We start from the raw sequence: 19,853 nt of genomic DNA, 5'->3' as shown, positions 1-19,853 counted from the left end.
GGTTCATAGATGTTAAGCTGGTATCTAAGGCAGGATATAAAAAGTGGTTCGGGTCCAACTGTGGAGGGGATTCTACAAGAGCCTCTCAAGAGTGAAAGGGGCTACTCACTGAAATCACGTTGGTCTTTCCAGGATTGTCCAAGTCCTCAAACACCGCCTCATGTTTTTCTGGCAAAACTTCAATAAGGTTTTGACGATAATTCACATTGATGTTCCTGGCCTTGATAATTTCTTCCAGGGCTTCTGCATATTTCTTAACCCCAAAAATGGCTCCCAAGGAAGTGTTGAAAATTATATTGGCATTCTCTCGCTTTCCTGTCTGAGGAAAAAAAATGGAGAAGGGCATGTGTGACCAGTAACTATCAAGAATGAACTGGCACTGCTGCTGTCTCTCTTTGAAGAAGAGTCTAGTTTTCTCATAAGATTTAAGTCCTGTCATTGTGACTTTTGTACCTGACAAGTGTTATGACCTTCTGCTCTCATTTTACTCTCTACTAACAATATGGTAGTTGAGTGAGAACATGGGATGGGGTCAAAAGTGAAGGCAATAAAGTTGAAGGTTTGAACTAGAAATGCCCAGTGTTAGGAAATGATAAACTATTAGCACAGGCTAGAAATAAAAACAGATAAGGTATTAACAAGAAGGAATATAAATTTGGAATTACCTTTGTCAATACCAAAGGAGATGGTATTCTCTCCCAAAACCCAAAGTGGGTAGAGGTGCTATAAGCTGTTTGGAATATCAAAATCAACCCAAGCCTAGTCAAAGACCTCACATATACAAAACCATCACATTTCTAAAATTATAAGCCATATTTGTGCCAAAAACAAAAATTATTATAATTATTATAAATAATAACTATATGTATATATATATATATCTTCAGGCTTACACAGCATATTTGCATATGTTTTATATATAATAATTCATTCACAATAACCAGAAAAGTAGGTATTAACATTCCAATTTTACTGATGAGGAAACAGATATAGAGATGCTAAATAACTTGTCCAGAATCACATAGCTAGGAGCAGCTAGTTGATGTAGTAGATAGAGCACCAGCCCTCAAGTCAGGAGGACCTGAGTTCAAATCTGGCCTTAGATACTTAACATTTCCTGGCTGTGTGACCCTGGGCAAATCACTTAATCCCAATTGCCTCAAGAAAAAAAAGAAGGAAGAAGAAGAAAGAAGAAAAAAGAAAAAGAAGAAGAAGGGAGAAGGGAGAAGGGGAAGGAGGAGAAGGGAGAAAGGGAAGGAGGAGAAGGAAGAGAAGGAGGAGGAGAAGGAGGAGGAGAAGGAGAAGGAGAAGGAGAAGGAGAAGAAGGAGAAGGAGAAGGAGAAGGAGAAGGAGAAGGAGGAGAAGAAGGAGAAGTTGAAGGAGAAGGAGGAGAAGGAAAAGGAGAAGAAGAAGAAGGAGAAGGAGAAGGAGAAGGAGAAGGAGAAGGAGAAGGAGAAGGAGAAGAATGAGAAGGAGAAGGAGAAGGAGAAGAAAATGAGATCCAGAATCACAAAGCTAGCTAATGTTTGAAGCAGGGTTTAAATTCAGGTCTTTCTCATTCCAAATTCCAAAATCCAACTACAGTGCCAAATAGTTTCTTAGTCAGCAGTAACTGCATAAATATTTTTGTCCACAGATCATGCCATATTTGGCAAAGTATGTGATTATCTATATCTTTGAGAAGAACTGGTAATTACCTAAAATTCAACTTTTTTCCATTCATTCCTTTACCCTTTCTCTCCCAAATTTCTTTTTAAAATTTATTTTAATTAACTTATTTAATAATTTCCCCCAGTTCAAAATTATTTTACATTTGTTTTTTCAGATTTTGAGTTCTAAGTTCTCTCCCTTATCCCCACCCAATATTAAGAAACCACATGTGAAGTTATGCAAAACATTTCTATAAAAGTCAAATTATGAAAGAAAATATAGATCTCCCACTCTAGTGAAAATAAAAAGCCTTAAGAAAAATTAAGTTTAGAAGCAGAGAGAGAGAGAGAATGCTTCAATTTGTTTTCAGACACAATCAGTTCCTTCTCTGGATAATGGATAGGATTTTTCATCATAATTCCTTCAGAGTAGTTATAGATGATTATACTACTGAGAATAGCATTTCACTTTATTCATGAAGGACTTTCTGCGTTTTTTTTTCCCCTGAGAGCATCAAATCTCTTTTAAAATACAAATTACACAGTAAAATTTTTGTATTTTTAAAAATAGTGACCCATGGTATATTCATAATTCCATGTGTAATTATCTTTTACTATCTTTTGTATAGGGAAATATTAAAGTTGATAATTTTTAAATTCATAATCTTTTTACAATCACATACAAATGCCTCCTGAGGAGACAACATATTATGTTCATGGCCTTGGTGGCAAGAAAGTTAGATGCCTATTTTTCCTTTAGAATTGCGCTTCCTTATTATGAACTCAAAGTCCCTCTTTGGTAGGCAGTAACAAATCAGAGTGAAGTAAAGATATTAAATACCCTCCGAAAGTTTAAAAGGCTCCTACTAAATGCCACAGATAAAATTAAGAAACATGAGTGCTCTTTTCCCCAGTCAGAGAAGGATCATTTACATATACATACTTATCCTAGATTTCTCAGGATATTAATGCTGCCATTCCCAATTATTTAGTTATTTATTTTGAATAGATTTTGCATTCACCTCCCTATCTCTCTCCTCCTTCTTCTCTCTCTCTCTCTCTCTCTCTCTCTCTCTCTCTCTCTCTCTCTCTCTGTATATATATATATGTTTCCTAATGTTGTTAAGTACAGGGGATTGAAAATGTTCGTTATTAAGTCACTGTCCTTGGTCTTAAGGGGCTTACTACAAATCACTCTCTCAACCTTAGAAATGAAACATACCTTCCTCAAGTAGGCGTCCGCCAAATACATGATCTTCTGTGGTGCTCCTGCACACTTAATTGGAGTATTTGGGAAAGTGAAGATTGCATTGCCCTCCTTGAAGCCCTGCAGAGCCTTCCATGTTTTCTCCACAGTTACAAGGGAATAATTAGAACCTATTTTAGGATATCTAAATCCTTCAGGCAAACCTTTGATCTGAAACAAATTGGACAAAAAAGGTCAAACAAAACAAGACAAAGGTACTCTCTCAAGTTTGAGCATATATACTATACCATAATTGCCCTCAGACTAACTGAGGTTAGGGAAAGATCTTAATTTAAAATAAGGTCATCCACTGCAACCTGGACCACTGGCAGTCACCGTGACTTCTGTCCTGTCATTGGACTTCAATGACTCTGGTGGAGAAAGTGAGGTTGATGACCTAGCAGAGCCCTGCCTCAATTAAATCCAATTCACATACGAGTCAAGACAATACTTTTATAATGTCATTGGTCCTCTTTAAGAATGAAGGATGAGATCTTTCTCATGCAGCAAGTTAACTGTATAAATATGTATACATATATTGTATTTGACATATACTTTAACATATTTAACATGTATTGAACTGCCTGCCATCTAGGGGAGGGGGTGGGGGAAAGAAGGGGAAGTCCCCTGCTGACTACCTATCCCAGATGTTGGTGGGGTTCCCCAAAGATTTTGCATGGGTCAATGTTGAAAAGCTACCTGTGTATATGTTTTGTAAATAAAAAGCTATAAGTAAAAAAAAAAAAAAGAAGAAGAAGGATGAGGGGCAGCTTAGGTGCTGCAGTGAATAGAGCACCAATCCTGAAGTCAGGAGGACCTGAGTTCAAATCTGGTCTCAGACACTTAACAATTCCTGACTGTGTGACCCTGGGCAAGTCACATAACCCTGATTGCCTCAGGGGGAAAAAAAAAAAAAAAAAAAAAAGGATGAACAACAGTAAGTTAAGATCGCATTTCTACTTTATTTTCCATGAACATTCAATATAAGACATGCATTGATGCTCACTATATGTAGTAGTACTGTACTATAAACAGAAACCAAAACTATCTAATGGAATAGTGACTAGGGAAGGAAAATCCGGTCAGGAAAGTCACAGAGATAAGGAGCAGACCAGTAGGCTCCATCCAAGTTCTTGCCCTGTTCTCAGAAGCTATAACAGTGTTAATTTGATTATGCTTCTCAAAACAAGAGGGAGAAAACAGGGGACAAGAATCATAAGCAGGAAGGGTGAGGAGAAAATATCCTGGGTGAAGATGAGGATAACAAGGGCATAGCTTCTGGAAGTTCACACACACACACACAAAAAAAAAATGCTTTGGCCCCAGGCCAGTATTATATGCATTTTATGGAAGGGGAGTAAAGAGGAGAGCTCTTAAAACCTGACTGTGTCATACTAAGAGATGGTAGAAAATTAGAATTGAATGAGTTTAAACCTAGATTTTCTGAACCTAAAAAGTTACATTGAGCTCAAATTCTTTGTCAAAACACAGATCAAGAAACCATCTGTACTGCTCGTTGTGAAAAAATAAAACCAGTTGTTTCCTTGGAAGAAGTACACAGATATGACAGGAAATCACGTGGATGCCTGTTTTTCCATTTAAAATAGCTCTGTGTCATTGTAGTGAGCTTAAGCCTCTGCTTGTTGGGCATAACAAACCATAGCTGAACACCTCTAAAAAGTTTAAAAAGTTCCAGGGTCCAACTAAAATGCCATAGATTAATTTATGGAACATAAGTGTTCTTCTTCCCTGTCAGAGAAAGATCAGCTCCTGAGCAACACAATCACCAGATTAGAAAAATTCTCCTTTCTCCCAAAGGCCACCTGGGCCCACTCTCCTGCCACCATATAAAGGCTCTACTACATGGAGTCCTCCCAGACCAACCAGTATTTTTCTTGTTATCCCTAAAGATTCCCAGGGAAGGAACTTCAACTATCTCCTGTTTTATTAACCCAACCCCAGTATGTATTAACCCTTACTGTTATATGTTTTCTGAGTTCAAGCAGCTTAACAGGTCACAGTACTAATTAATCCAATTTTACAACTAAAGAAAGTTTTTTCTTTAAATCAGAATCATATAGTTTGAATAGTGGCAGAACTAGGCCTAAAAAATCAAGTCTCTTGACCTTCAACCTGGGTTCTTTGCTATAAAATCACATTTTTCTTCTGAAAGTTCACTTCAAATTCCATTCCCTAAAGGGCAGGTTGCTGTTGTCATTGTTACTGTTTGTCCTTCGTTCTGGAAGAGGAACATAAAATCAGGGAGATGCTGCCATGATGTGCAAATGATTGAAGTGAGGAAGGGCTGTGGAAGGTCACTTGCCTCACTTTCCTCTCCAGAACATCTGGGTCCAGTGGCCAGATATAGATCAGAACAATTGGAGACAGTCCTGGATGCAATGGGAGACCTTGGCCTTTTTAAGCTAAGGTCTTCAACAGGTCTCAGTTTGACAGATTCAGTGATTAAGGCTGGGGAGCAATAAAGCACTGGCCCTAGAATCAGGAAAATCTGAGTTCAAATTCAATCTCAGATAAGTATCATTTGGGCCACTCTGGGCAAGTCCTTTAACCCTAATTGCTTTAAAAAAAAAAAAAAAAAAAGGATAAAAAGAAAAATAATTCCACTTCCTTTTTTGTTATTGTCAACTTTCCCTTCTAAACTCTTTGTTCCATATCTCTCAGGCGTACTTAACTTTGATCCACTGACACCACTAAAAAAAATTCATTGCTATCTTTTATTTATTCATCATATTCATTCCCATTTCCTGATCTAGTGAGGCACTCTTTTGTAACAAATAAAAAAGAGAAAAAGAAGATTAGCAGAGTCAATCAACACAGCAAATATGGTTTGTGCAATATTACAATTTATGTTATATTCCTATAGTCTCCCCCATTCACTGGCGTCAGTCTTGAAAAAGGTTCACTTTGAAGTGAATAATAAACCAACAGGAGATGAAACTACTATTCCTTAGTCAAAAGGACCTGAGAATAAAGAAAGATGTTACAAGGTCCATGTGTGCCTTATGCAGAACTGTTCTGGCAAATCAATTAGCTCTTCAAGGGGAAATAAAAGTATGTAACACACACTTTTAAGTTTAATCTGCATCATTTTACCCATCACTTTCTTACACCTAAACAATCAACAAAACAATAAAGCAAACCCTGATTTGTACTGTTTGTCAGTTTCTGAAGTATAAATGCTCATGCTAAAAATTTAACAATTGGCTCTGTGAGAAATGATTGTTAATAACCCATATCTTGGGGAGATTCAGAGGCTCTCCACTCTTTTCTAAATTTCTCATTTTAAAAAGTTCCCTTTTCTTGAAGGATATTACTGATAATGAGATTGCATTTACTTCCTTTTGTCTGAGACAGATGCCACTCAGTCTTGCAAGGATTTAATCTAGAGTGGGGAAACCCACTATGTCCTGCTCCTTAGCAGGCTTCCTTGAGAAGGCAGCTAGATGGGATAGTGGATAGAGCACTGGCCCTGATGCAACCTCAGACATTTAACACAACTAGCTATGTGATCCTGAGCAAACCATTTAACCCTAATTGCCACTAGGAGGAAAAAAAGAGAGATATTCAAATAGTCATTTTAATATAGTCCACCTCCAATTATATTAACCAATTAAATTTGATTACTGTTTGATAGATAACCTATTGTTTTGAAGGGCATATAAATTTATGATTCCACTATCATGATTGCCTTTGGTCTAAGAGAGACCAGTAAATGATCATCCTTTCACTAATTATCTGCCTTAGTTTCATCAAGAAAATTATTAAGTTATGTAAAAACTATGTCTCTCAAACCTTTTTAATAGTCATAACTCTGGAGTCAATAAGAGCAGCCTCCAGCATATCCCTTTTATGCCACACCTTAACAAATAAAAATATGCATGAAATAATGACAAGTGAAGTGAGCAGAGCCAAGAGAATGTTGTATTTGGTAACAACAATATTGTTCAAAGAATAATTGGAAATAATAAGGTTATTCTGAGCACTATAATTGTCCAAATCACTATAAAAGACCTATGAAGGAATATGTTGTCTACCTCCAGAGAAAAAAAACTATAAATAGAAGTATGCATTGTATGGTTTTATATATATTTATAAATCTATATCAAAAATCTTCTCTAATGCAATATGGAAAGAGAATGAGGGAGGTAAACAATTCAGAATTTAAAATTTAACAATAAATTAATTTTTTAAAATTTGCCAAAAAATAAAAATAAAACTTTGGTCAAATGTGATAGACACATCCTAGTACTTGTAACACTAAGAAATAGGAAGTGCAAGAAACAAGAAAAAAAATTCCTTAATTCTTTGCATTATTAAGATTTCTATTAGAGTACCAGGTAAGAATCTGATTACATGCTTTTTTTCTTTTTTCCTTTTTTTTTTTTTTGCTGAGGCAAGTTGGGTTAAGTGCCCAGGGTCACACAGCTAGGACATGTTAAGTATCTAAGGTCACATTTGAACTCAGGTTCTCCTGATTACAGGACTGGTGTTCTATCTACTACACCACCTTGCTGCCCCTAATAACATACTTTTTAAGAAGGATGTGTAGACCATTGTTGGTGGAATTGTGAATACATCCAGCCATTCTGGAGAGCAATTTGGAACAATGCTCAAAACGTTATCAAACTTTGATCCAGCAGGGTTACTACTGGGCTTATATCCCAAAGAGATTTTAAAGAAGGGAAAGGGACCTGTATATGCAAGAATGTTTGTGGCAGGTCTCTTTGTAGTGGCCAGAAACTGTAAACTGAGTGGATGCCCATCAGTTGGAGAATGACTGAATAAATTGTGGTATATGAATGTTATGGAATATTATTGTTCTGTAAGAAATGAGCAGCAGGATGATTTCAGAAAGGCCTGGAGAGACTTACATGAACTGATGCTGAGTGAAACAAGCAGGACCAGGAGATCATTATACAGAGCAACAACAAGACTATACAAAGATCGATGGACATGGCTCTCTTCAACAATGAGATGAACCAAATCAGTTCCATTTGTTTAATAATGAATAGAACCAGCTACACCCAGTGAAAGAACTCTGGGAAATGTATGTGAACCACTACATAGAATTCCCAATCCCTCTGTTCTTGTCCACTTGCATTTTTTTATTTCCTTCACAGGTTAATTGTACACTATTTCAAAGTCCGATTCTTCTTATGCAGCAAAATAACTGTATGGACAGGTATACATATATTGTATTTAACATATACTTTAACATATTTAATATGTATTGATCTACCTGCCATCTGGGGAAGGGGAAGAGGAGGGGAAAAATTGGAACAAAAGGTTTTGAAATTGTCAGTGCTGAAAAATTACCCATACATATATTTTGTAAATAAAAAGCTATAATAAAAAAAAGAAGGATGTGTAGAAATAAGAGCTTTAAAGATGGATGACCTAGGAGAGGAGGTGGAGGGAAGGGGGGAATGTTGAAACAGAAGTTTTTGCAAGGGTCAATGTTGAAAAATTACCCATGCATATATTTTGTATATAAAAAGCTATAATAAATAAATAAATGGATTTTTTTAAAAAGATGGATGACAAAGAAGATTTAAAGGGTATAAAAACTGTTTTTGTCCTATGAGCAAAAGTTAATGTAATAGAAAAAAAAGAAAATAGAAAAATGGAATAGAAAATGTTCTAGAGAAAAGAATCATAGATTCATAGTCGAATTTCTCTGGCTCCAAATTCAGCATTATTTCTATTATGCCATACTGCCTCTAAAGCTAAGAGGAAGTTGATTACTTCAAGTTTAAAAAGCATTTTTTGGGAAGAAACAAAACAAGTGTTTATGAAATACCTAATATATTCCAGGAACGTCACTAAGCAATTTACAAATATCTTGTAACCCTGAAAGAGGTGCTAATCTTCTCTTCATTTTACAGTTAAGGAAACTGAGGCAGGCAGAGGTTATTTATCCAGGATCATACATCTTAGTGTCTGAGTTGGACACTCAGGCCATCCTAGTCCAGGTTCAATATTCTAACCACTATACTCTATACTCTGCCACTTGTCTGACTATGAAGAAGATTCTGAGCAATTTGTCTACATTAGAGTGGGAAAGGGGAAATGGATTTACATTTTTAAAAAAACAGAAGATATTTCAATTGGATATAATTAGATTTACTTGGATTTTTTTGGATCATCAGAGAAATTAAAGAGAATGATGCCTAAGGAAGACTAAGAAGCATAAATCCTTTAAAAATATTTAGGAAAACACATGCCTGTTCTTCATTGGATTTTACATTCATCCAACTGAAATCAAGAATCTAGACCAAATAACTACTCTATAATTCTTTTGTTATTGTTCAGTCATTTTCAGTTCTGATTCTTCAGAACCCATTTGGGATTTTCTTGGGAAAGATACTGGAATAAACGTTTTTCCATTTCCTTCTCTATCTCATTTTACAGATGAGGAAACTGAGACAAAAATATTTAAGTGACTTGCCCAGGATCACACAGTCAGTAAGTATCAGAGACCAGATTTGAACTCAGCAAGATAAGTCACCCAAACTCCAGATCCAACACTCTAACCACTCTGCCATTTAAAGCTAAAGAGAGCTTTAGTCCTCACTTGGTCCCAATTCTCCATTTCACAGATGAAGAAACCGAGTCCTAGAAACTTACCTTCAATAACACAAATAGGAATTAGCAGAGCTAGGATCTGAAAGTAAATTTAATTTCTCTGCTTTTTAATCCTCCACAACAAAAGTTGGCAGATAAGATTTTCATGGTAATCTTTTTGCAATGAAATAGTCAAATGTCCCTTAAAATAATGTTTCTTTGGATAAGCAACCAAACCAATTCTGCTAACTCCTTTATTTGGTACTCCCTTGTTCCATTTAAATGAAAATTCCATCTGTCTTCTGTTTTCATTTATAATCAGAATGTCAAGATTAACACAATTCAATTCCTTCAATGAGATATCCACTTAGGGGTATTTGGAGAAATATCAAAACACTTAGAGTACCAACAATTAAATTAATGGTTATAGACAGCCTAAAATCTGTGAGAATCTCAATACCAGTATTCTGCTTGCTTTTTTTGCCACTCTTCCATCACCAAAGAAACAGGAAGGAATCATACAGGACAAAAGCTACCTCACATTTTTCTTTGTCCCACATATTGCTACAGCCAAGGAGCTAGCCTACTAGCAAAGAGAATCAATATGCTTCTAGGTTCATCTTCATAAGCAAACAATCATTGCCAGAACTGTACTTGAAGTCTTCCCAACATTTGAAATTTGACAAGAGGTTTTTTATTGGTATCCTGTAAGAACTTGATACTAAATTCTTTAGAAGACTTGTTTGGCAATTTATGATATATTGGTTCTCTTGTTAGTGACAGTTTAGAACCCACTAGGCAGCAGTCCATTAAGCACTCAGGGTCACAGTAATTATACTGTCAAATTTCATTGCCAAACCATAATATAAATCAGTAAGATAATGGTTTGGATGTATCCATGATCTCTCTTCTCTTTAGTTAGAAGAAGAAAATGTTAGTGATTACAAACTGATGGTTAGTCAACTTACCAAGCAGTAAGATGGCTACTAATATTTCTATTCTATGTAGCAAACATCTTTCTAATTAATTAATTCTAATGTACATTTATAACAATGCCCTATCCATTAAGCCAACAAAAAATATACCTCACTACAAACATATAAAGCCCAGAAAAATAAATTCTCACATTGACCGTGCATGAAAATATATGCCTCTCTCTGCAGCTCTTAAATTCATCACATCATTGGAAAGAGAGCAGCAGTGTATTTAACTTCAGTTCACTAGACTGGTTTATCATGACACCCATCAGAGTTGTTAAATCTTTTTAAGTTGTTTATCTTTAAAATATTGTTCTTATTGTATAAATTGTTCTCTTTGGGCTCACTTCATTCTAGAGAAAACTATTTTCAACTATACACAAATCTTCAGTTTTCTCTAGAAATGTATCAAGTCCAATTTTAGAAATTCTAAATATATGTGTGTGTATATATGTATATGTATTTATGTGTATATATATATATATGTGTGTTTGATACATATGAATGTGTGTATACACGTATGTGTGGTTCCTTTTTCTTATTTTTAAAAATTCTTAATAAATATGAACTAATATCAAACTGTGCATACCCTTTGATCCAGCAGTGTTACTACTGGGATTATATCCCAAAGAGATTATAAAGAAGGGAAAGGGACCTGTATGTGCACGAATGTTTGTGGCAGCCCTTTTTGTAGTGGCTAAAAACTGGAAACTGAATGGATGTCCATCAGTTGGAGAATGGCTGAATAAATTGTGGTATATGAATATTATGGAATATTACTGTTCTGTAAGAAATGACCAACAGGATGATTTCAGAAAGGCCTGGAGAGACTTACACGAACTGATGCTGAGTGAAATGAGCAGGACCAGGAGATCATTATATACTTCAACAACAATACTATATGATGACCAGTTCTGATGGACCTGGCCATCCTCAGCAACGAGATCAACCAAATCATTTCTAATGGAGCAGTAATGAACTGAACTAGCTATACCCAGAAAAAGAACTCTGGGAGATGACTAAAAACCATTACATTGAATTCCCAATCCCTATATTTATGTACACCTGCATTTTTGATTTCCTTCACAAGCTAATTGTACAATATTTCAGAGTCTGATTCTTTTTATACAGCAAAATAACGTTTTGGTCATGTATACTTATTGTGTATCTAATTTATATTTTAATGTATTTAACATCTACTGGTCATCCTGCCATCTAGGGGAGGGGGTGGGGGGGTAAGAGGTGAAAAATTGGAACAAGAGGTTTGGCAATTGTTAATGCTGTAAAGTTACCCATGTATATATCCTGTAAATAAAAGGCTATTAAATAAAAAAATAAATAAATATGAACTAAAATATGCACCTCTTTGTACACTGTACAACAAATAGAGAGGTTCAACTCATATACTCAGGTCAATAACCTCATCCTGAATGTTTAGTCAGACATAAATAAAAATGTAATTGATTTGCCCTATCTTTGAAGAATTTATCTTCCTTTTCATCTTGTTTCCAAAGATGGCAGGTAGATTGATGCCTCATTTTTAGGATTAAATCACTGATTTCCCTAAGCAAGGTTGGAAGCCTTGAAAAAATGCCTGTCTTATGGCAAAAACCAACAATTAAGTTTTGAAGAAAACTGTCTTGAAGAAGTCAAATCCAACACCATTCTCCAACAGCTATTTTTAAGGAAGTTTGCTTTACATAGAGTGTTCAATCATAAACTCATCTTCAATAACTCATCACAGAAATGATCTTTATTCATTCCAGGAACATAAATTTGCACTTGAAAATTTATCTCCTTCACTTGTTTCAGATGAGCATTATTCTAATATTCAGAGACTTAATCACTGATTCAGGGTTGACCTTGAACTAGATGCCTAGTTATGGCAAAAATGGAATCATGTTAAGTTTATAGATAATACTGTCTTGAGATAACATCTATGACATTCTCAAAGAAATTAAGAAGTCATTGGTTTTACTGTTAATAACCCATTCATTATCAGTAATCTACATGAGAAGTATGTTTCAATTATTTAGACACAGTAATTCCCAACAATTTCTTTAAGCTATCTGAAGTAAGATTCTATAATCCTGGAATCTAGGCCAACTTCAGGTTAGAAAGGAACTAGGGAATCCATTTAGATTATATCAATACCTTATAACACAGAACCAAAGATAACTTAAAATGCATTGGTGTGATTACTCATCCTGCGTTTAAGGGTCCATAGTGAGTTGTTTGCAAATTATTTGCACAGCTATTCCTGAAGAGATCTTCATTTAAGTAGTTTCTCCATAATTATCGAATCTTTACTTCAGTTGAAAATCTGAACCTCTATTCATATACAAGATACTTTTACCTATAGGCAAAATGTTTATCTAACATTTTAACTGGGTGGAAAAAATTTGGATTATCAATTACAGCTGAAGGGATATTCATTTTAGATTTCTCAGATTATCAACTTTCATAAAGATACTATCTAGACTTAATAGTCATAAATGAATCTCTGTAACAGAAAAATCATTTAAGACGTACCTTTTCAAATTCCAGCTTGATTCCAAGAGCAATGATGAGATATTTATAAGCAATCTATAACACAAAAAGAATGTTATTTCAGACAGTAGAACTTTGGTACAAAATAGACCAGACAGCACTCATGGAATTGGGTTACATTGTTTCAGGAACAAATAGCCTTCTGCAGAATGCTAAGATGAATAGATGGAAGGAAGGAAGGAAGGAAGGAAAAAAGGAAGGAAGGAAAGAAAAAAGGAAGGAAGGAAGGAAGAAATGGATAGGGATGCGTGTGTGCATGTGTGCAGAAAGAGAAAGAGAGGGGAGGGAGGGAGGAAAGGAAAGAGAGAGAGAGAGAGAGAGAGAGAGAGAGAGAAAGAGAGAGAGAGAGAATATAGGTATATAGGTATATAGGTAACCTCTGAGCTGGGCCATCATAGTTGGAGAATCCTACTGGCTTGGAAGTTGAATTAAGTAACAAGTTATCAGCTCTTTAATAATCATTGGGTGATGAGTTACATTATCCTACCATAAAAATATACATTGCATTTGTATCCCTTTTCTGTTGGGAACAAAAAAATTCATTTTAACTATTTTGGTGGAAAGGTGGATTTTGGGGAATGCTAATTTTATATTGACCCAGAGTGGTTGACAGAAACAGAACCATTATTTTCTAAAGTGATTGAGATTAAAGTAGTTTCAGTTTGAAAATGGAAGCTTATTAAGAGCAATCCATCAGAAACAACTTGCTTTTAGGAGTGTAGGAGATAACCAATAGGCAAGATTACATGATAAATGCATTTTAAGAACCAAAGTGAGGTTCAAGGGGGATGTCATTCTTGACAGGAAAATATGAAAAGCTTCCTGGAGGAAATGACATATGAACTGGACTTTTAAAGAACTAGTAAAATTCAATGGCAAAGAGGGAAAAGAAACATCTTCCAAGCATAGGAAACCATGTAAGCAAAGGTGTGGAGACTGGAAGAGTATGGGAACATTTGGAAGATAGAGTATCCTAAACTTGGTTAAGATATAGAGTGCATCAAGCTAATTGTACAATAATTCAGAGTCTGATTCTTTTTGTACAGCAAAATAATGTTTTGGTCATGTATACTTATTGTGTATCTAAGTTATATTTTAATATATTTAACATCTACTAGTCATCCTGCCATTTAGGGGAGGGGGTGGGGGGGGGTAAGAGGTGAAAAATTGGAACAAGAGGTTTGGCAATTGTTAATGCTGTAAAGTTACCCATGTATATATCCTGTAAATAAAAGGCTATTAAATTAAAAAAAAAAAAAAAAGATATAGAGTGCATAAAGGGGAATAATATGATCTGAGCCTGGAAAAGTAGGATTATACTAGACAAAAAAGTCTAAATGTTATCTAATAGGCAATAGGGAGTCATTTCAGGTTATTAAGCAGGGCAGTATTAACCTATGAAAGGAAGATTATCCTGGGAAAAACAAGTGAGACAGAAAGACCTTGAAAGGATAAGTTACCTCTTTGCCTTCATCGATGCGGATGCGGTTCTTGTCTGGATCCAGTTCTCTCACTCTTGATTTGATCCATTCTACTCCTGATGGAATAACTTTTTCCATGGAACGGCTGGATGATGACAGCTTTTTGGCACCAGCACCCACCAGTGTCCATATAGGCTGGTAAAAATGTTTCTAAAAAACAAAATAATATAAGAATTCCTCTCAATAGGTATGTTCCAGAGGGGTAGAAGAAAAGATAACTCCTTGCACTAATTACTGATCTTTTAAATGGATCACAAGGAAAAGTTCCTGAAAATTAGGCCCATAGGACCCCCTAGATATTGCTTCCTGAAAGACAACTATATTCCCAACCACAGAATTACAACAGAAACTCCCTGATACAGTAATATTTCAAGACCTCTGATTTCATCAAGATGGATATTCTCTTCTCTGTGGATCTCAGATCTTCTATCACTTAGCCGATGACTTCATAGCTGTTGTGATCCCCAAAATACCCAATCCATGGTGATTAACTTTCTGGTGAAGAGCCTTTTTCACATTTGGCTAGGATTGTTCTTAGAAATCATCCCATCACTAGAACAATCTGGTAAGGTGAAAGGGCTTTGGCCTTGGAAGTAAGGGTAATAAATTCATGTACTGATTCTGTTATTTGCTAGCTGTGTGACCTTATCAGCAAAACTCTGAGGTCATTCTTGATGATCTCTAAGTAATATGATTTAAACCATTCTAAGTCCTATGATTCATTCATTGATAGTCACCTATCAAAGAGATAGGCAGGGATACCTAAAAATTAGCCACCCCTTTTTAAAAACACATGATGTATCTGAGACTCCCCAAAAAGAGCAAGGGACAAGATCATACATGCTGCAGGTAGCAGAGCTTCCTATCAAATCTAGGTCTCCTGTCTCTGAACTCTTTCCTCTACCCTATACTGCCTGTCTCTCTTTTAAGGTCCCTTTCAATTCTAACTTCCTATAGAATTATGATTTTTTTCTAGCCTGATGGCTCTCACCAGAGTTTACATTATGCTAGCATAGTCTGGAAGAATTTGGTCACCTCCATGCCATTATTGGGAATAAGAATTGGATTTTATCTACCAGATCCCCTAATAACAAAACTCATTTCAGTGAATATGAATGATATCTGGCTGAAAGCTCATTTAGTACTTACAGGGACAAGGACTGGGAATTCATTAGTAAGGGGAAACTCTAAAATGGGGAGACTTCCCTACCAATACAGGTCAGCACCTTCTCAAAAATATACAGTTTTAAAGAATTACATGGAGCCCTCACAGCTTAAGAGACCAGCCCTGGGTCACAAAGGCAATCTGTCAGGGGTGAGATTTGAACTCAGGTCTTCCTGATCTTGAGGTCACCTTTCTATATAGTGTATCATACTGCTACTTTATATGACCCCTTTTCCTTTCCCCTTTCTCTTTCCCTCTTCTGCCCCTTTCTCAACTCTTTTCACTCTTTCTCTTTTCTTCTCGCCCTCTCCTCTCTGTCTCTCTGTGTGTGTCTGTATCCTCTCTCTCTTTCTCTTTCTCTCTCTTCATTACTCTTTCATTACAATGTCAAACTATATTAATAATAATAATTAATAATATAAGACAATACATTTATATAATGCCTTTGAAAGAGAGGGACAGACTTGTGATTTTATTGTTGCAGGAAACTTTAATGAAGAAACTGCATCTACCAATGTGCATCCAAACCTAATAATCTTCCAAAGTTATCTGATCCACTAAGAGATTAATTAATTATTTTTCCCAAATGAACCAGAGAGTGTGAATTTAGACCCAGGCTTTTTATCTTTCCATACTATACTATATTACATATAAACATAAGGTTTATAAACTACACATTGTATATAAGGCAGGTGTAAGCATTTTAATAGATGTATATTACTAGAGACCTTCATTGTCCATCAGTCTAAAATCATTGGATGGATAAATCTGAAAAGCAATTAAGGGAAAATACTCTGAATAAAAACTGAGCTGGAAAATAGGCAGGCATCCAGATAAAGGATGAAACTACCGAATTTAATGCACACTTTGGGAATTTCAATCTATTAGTATGGTTTAGAATTAGAAGGAATTAGAGATCATCTAATCCAACCTTACATTTTACAGATGAGGAAACTGAGGCTCAGAGAGTTAAAAGTAACTTGTTCATTTCAAGAAGGTTCCAAGAATTCAGATCTTCATGGCTTTCTTAAAGTCATATAAGGTTCCTCTATATGCTAACTATTACAGTGCCTGTGAAAATTCTATCTTTTTACAGAGTTGTTATAAGGAACAACTCCCTTTAAGAATGGAGGAAAAGATCCCAAGAAAACTAGTCCAAATCAGGATTCTTTAGACTTTCAGATCTCATGGGCTAAGTTAGAACTAGTCAAGGATAATAAATAATCCCATGGGGTAGCTATGAACTCCCTGGAGACTTTTTCTTGCTAATATACATCCCAGGACATTTTCATAGATCCAAAACTATTCTAAATATTCAAATGCTTAGCTCCTGACAACAGAAAATTGTTGAAAAGTTCCCCAACCCTCCCAATATATAAAAAGCTATCTTAGCCTGAGAGCCAATAGTCCCTAAAGTACTTTGTAATTGTTTCCTAGGATCATTATGGCTAATAGTGGATATAAGCAGTGGCTGTGGAATTGATCAATCTGCTGCCACCATGAAAAGCAATGGGTTTCTTATTTCTAGATCACTTTTGTATAAACAATGGTTCACCAACAACAGGAACAGAGGCAAGAGAACCAAGAAATTAAAGGTTGACTAGGAGCCAAGTATCAGAAGATTTGGGTTTCTGGCTATTCTGAGCCTCAATGGGATTCAAACATCAGATACTATGTATATGCAGAATGCCGTTCTAGGAAAATACAAACTTTAGATAAAAATCATAGATCCTGCTCACGTAGTTTATAGTTTAATAAGTTCCTTGAAGATTCCCTGATGTTTTATAGTCAACTATCAAAGCTAATCCCTGAAGTCCCATTGCTTTCTCCAATCAATGCACCATTCAAATTTCTGGTCTCAGAGTGAAGGTCAAAAAGGGAGCCTACAACATTGCTGCCATAGATGTTCCATGGTCATTCTGTTTAAAAGAGGAAAAATGAAAACCTATCTAAAGGAAAATATAAGAAAATTTCTTACATTCTTATTATATGACAGGTAACTACCAATCAGTGAATTCTAAAGACACAATTTGATTTCAGGAAAATATCCTGACAAGGAATATTTATTTCCTAGTCACTTCACCTTCCTTATTCAGTCAAAACAGAGATAAGGTTGGGAAATTTTGTTCTTATCTTCAATTCACCCCCTTATCTTTTCCCCCAATTTTCCACATAGTAGTTCCTGCCATTCAGAAGTAAAAGAAAAAAATTGGACCCAGCACCCCCTAAAAAAGTTTAATTAGGGACATTTCACTGAAATTCTTGGAAATTCTTAACATGCATTAATAACTGTATTGATTTTCATTTATAATTTATTTATTTATTTCACTCCTTCTTTTTCTCTTTGAGACAGGCTACATGTAGTAGACCAAGCTCTGAAAATAAGAGCTAAGGAAAAGTGAATTTAAAACCTGCCTCTGAAATTTACTTAGCTGTATGTCCCTGGAGGAATTAATTTATGTCTCTCAACCTCAGGTTCCTCACCTGCTTCACAGGTTGATGTAAGAATGAAATGAGATAACCTATGTAGTGTACTTTGTAAGCTTTAAAATGATATGTAATATTAATAGTTAGTAATGCGATCACATAAATAAAGCATTAAGTAAATGTTATTATTATTATTATTATTACACTATCTTCTTTACTAAAACTGTACTCAAACTACTTTTCCCTAGAGAGAAGAAAGAATTACTTTAAAAAACAACAACAACAATAAAGTTATCCATATGTACAACCCCTAGCCACTAAAAAAATCATATCAATCCAGGTCTATATTCTCATATGATTTATTTCTGATTGAAATATTCATAGGTGCATAGGATTCTTTAATCTCTATTTTTATATACTACTTTAAAAGTTTCTGAATTCCCAGTTTCATTCTGCTCTAACACATGCACATACACATACATATGTACAAATATATTTAAATATATGTGTATGCAAATATATAGGAAATGCTCTTTTATTTGGTATTTTAAGTTCAGAATTTTTATTTGAAAAAAAGATGTCTGAATAATTTTCTTATGCTTAATGAAAATTATGCTATAATTTTCTTATAATTGAGATGTGCCTGATATAATGATTTTTGTGCCTAGGGCAAGTGGTATAAAATGGAAACCAGGAAAAGCAACAAAAGATGCCACCCTCAAGTGACATGGGGGTTGGAAAAGCAAATAGGAGAGCCCAGGATTCTGCAACAGTCACTTACAGGAAAGTCACTGCCACAGGAAGTTGTATATCTGAAGCAAGGTAAAATTCATTTTGGGTGAAACAATTAGAAAAAGAAAACATGACATTTGCAATTTCCTATTTTTAACTAATTATATTTGCTAAATAAGTGATAAAATCAGTTCTTTATACATTCCAGTATCCTAAAGCAAAGCCCTGGTTGCTAGGTATGCAGCTGGTGATGGGAAAGGAAGGAAAGAAATAAGCATTCATTAAGTACCTACTAAATGTCAGACATTGTGCTGAATGCTTTACAAATATCTTATTTGATGTTGACAATAATACTTGGAGGTAGGTGCTAGGAGACAAGGTAGAGAAAGGGGCTGGGGTCCATTTACTTTCATAATGTTGTGAAGGAGCTGTCCAACTGCTGGTCTGAAACTTGTACTGTGAGAGAGCCACAGCTCTCAAATAACCTTTGTTTTTATATAATAATAGTATTATAGCACTCATATAGCACTTTTATGTTTGAAAATCTCCTTATAAATTATTTCACTTGATTCTCCTCACAACGCTATAAAGTTAGTGTTATTATTATCCTCATATGGCTGTTCAGTTATTTTGGTCTTGTTCAACTCTTCATAACCCCATCTGTAGTTTTCTTGGAAAAGATACTGGCGTAATTTGCCATTTCCTTCTCTAGATCATTTTACATTTGGGGAAATTGAAGCAAAAAGAGTTAAATAACTTGCCCAGGGTCACACAGCCAGTAAGTCTTTCTGTCTCCAAGTCCAGTATTTTATTGATAATGCTATCTAGTTGCCTGATATCAATATAAAATTTCTTAATTCTATGGCAGCATGAAAAGAGGTAGCACCCCTCCCCCTTGAATCCAAAAATCACTATTACATCCATCTAAACTTTTCCATATTCTTCCCCTTCAGATCTCAGATCTAGAACTGTAAGGAAATATCAAGTGTATCCCCTTCATGATACAGATTATTAAGTATCCACCTGTTCTTGGCTCTTTCA

At 35.3% G+C, this 19,853-nt stretch overlaps 1 protein-coding gene across 4 annotated transcripts in view; it reads right to left on the bottom strand.

Moving 5' to 3' along the window:
- The window catches only part of SQOR (sulfide quinone oxidoreductase), a 72,693-nt gene that overhangs the window by 8,665 nt on the left and 44,175 nt on the right, over nucleotides 1–19,853 (bottom strand). For all 4 annotated transcript variants that reach the window (XM_031952243.1, XM_031952245.1, XM_031952244.1 and 1 more), the window contains exons 3-6: nucleotides 14,468–14,638; nucleotides 12,990–13,043; nucleotides 2,872–3,066; nucleotides 110–319 (exon numbers count right to left, since the gene is read on the bottom strand). In XM_031952243.1, the coding sequence (XP_031808103.1) occupies nucleotides 110–319; nucleotides 2,872–3,066; nucleotides 12,990–13,043; nucleotides 14,468–14,638 (630 nt within the window). The remainder of the gene's footprint in view (nucleotides 1–109; nucleotides 320–2,871; nucleotides 3,067–12,989; nucleotides 13,044–14,467; nucleotides 14,639–19,853) is intronic.

This window comes from Sarcophilus harrisii, chromosome 2, assembly GCF_902635505.1.
Source record: "Sarcophilus harrisii chromosome 2, mSarHar1.11, whole genome shotgun sequence".
NCBI lineage: Eukaryota > Metazoa > Chordata > Mammalia > Dasyuromorphia > Dasyuridae > Sarcophilus > Sarcophilus harrisii.
The sequence above is the reverse complement of the archived record's forward strand: the minus strand, read 5'-3'. Positions and strand labels throughout refer to the sequence as shown.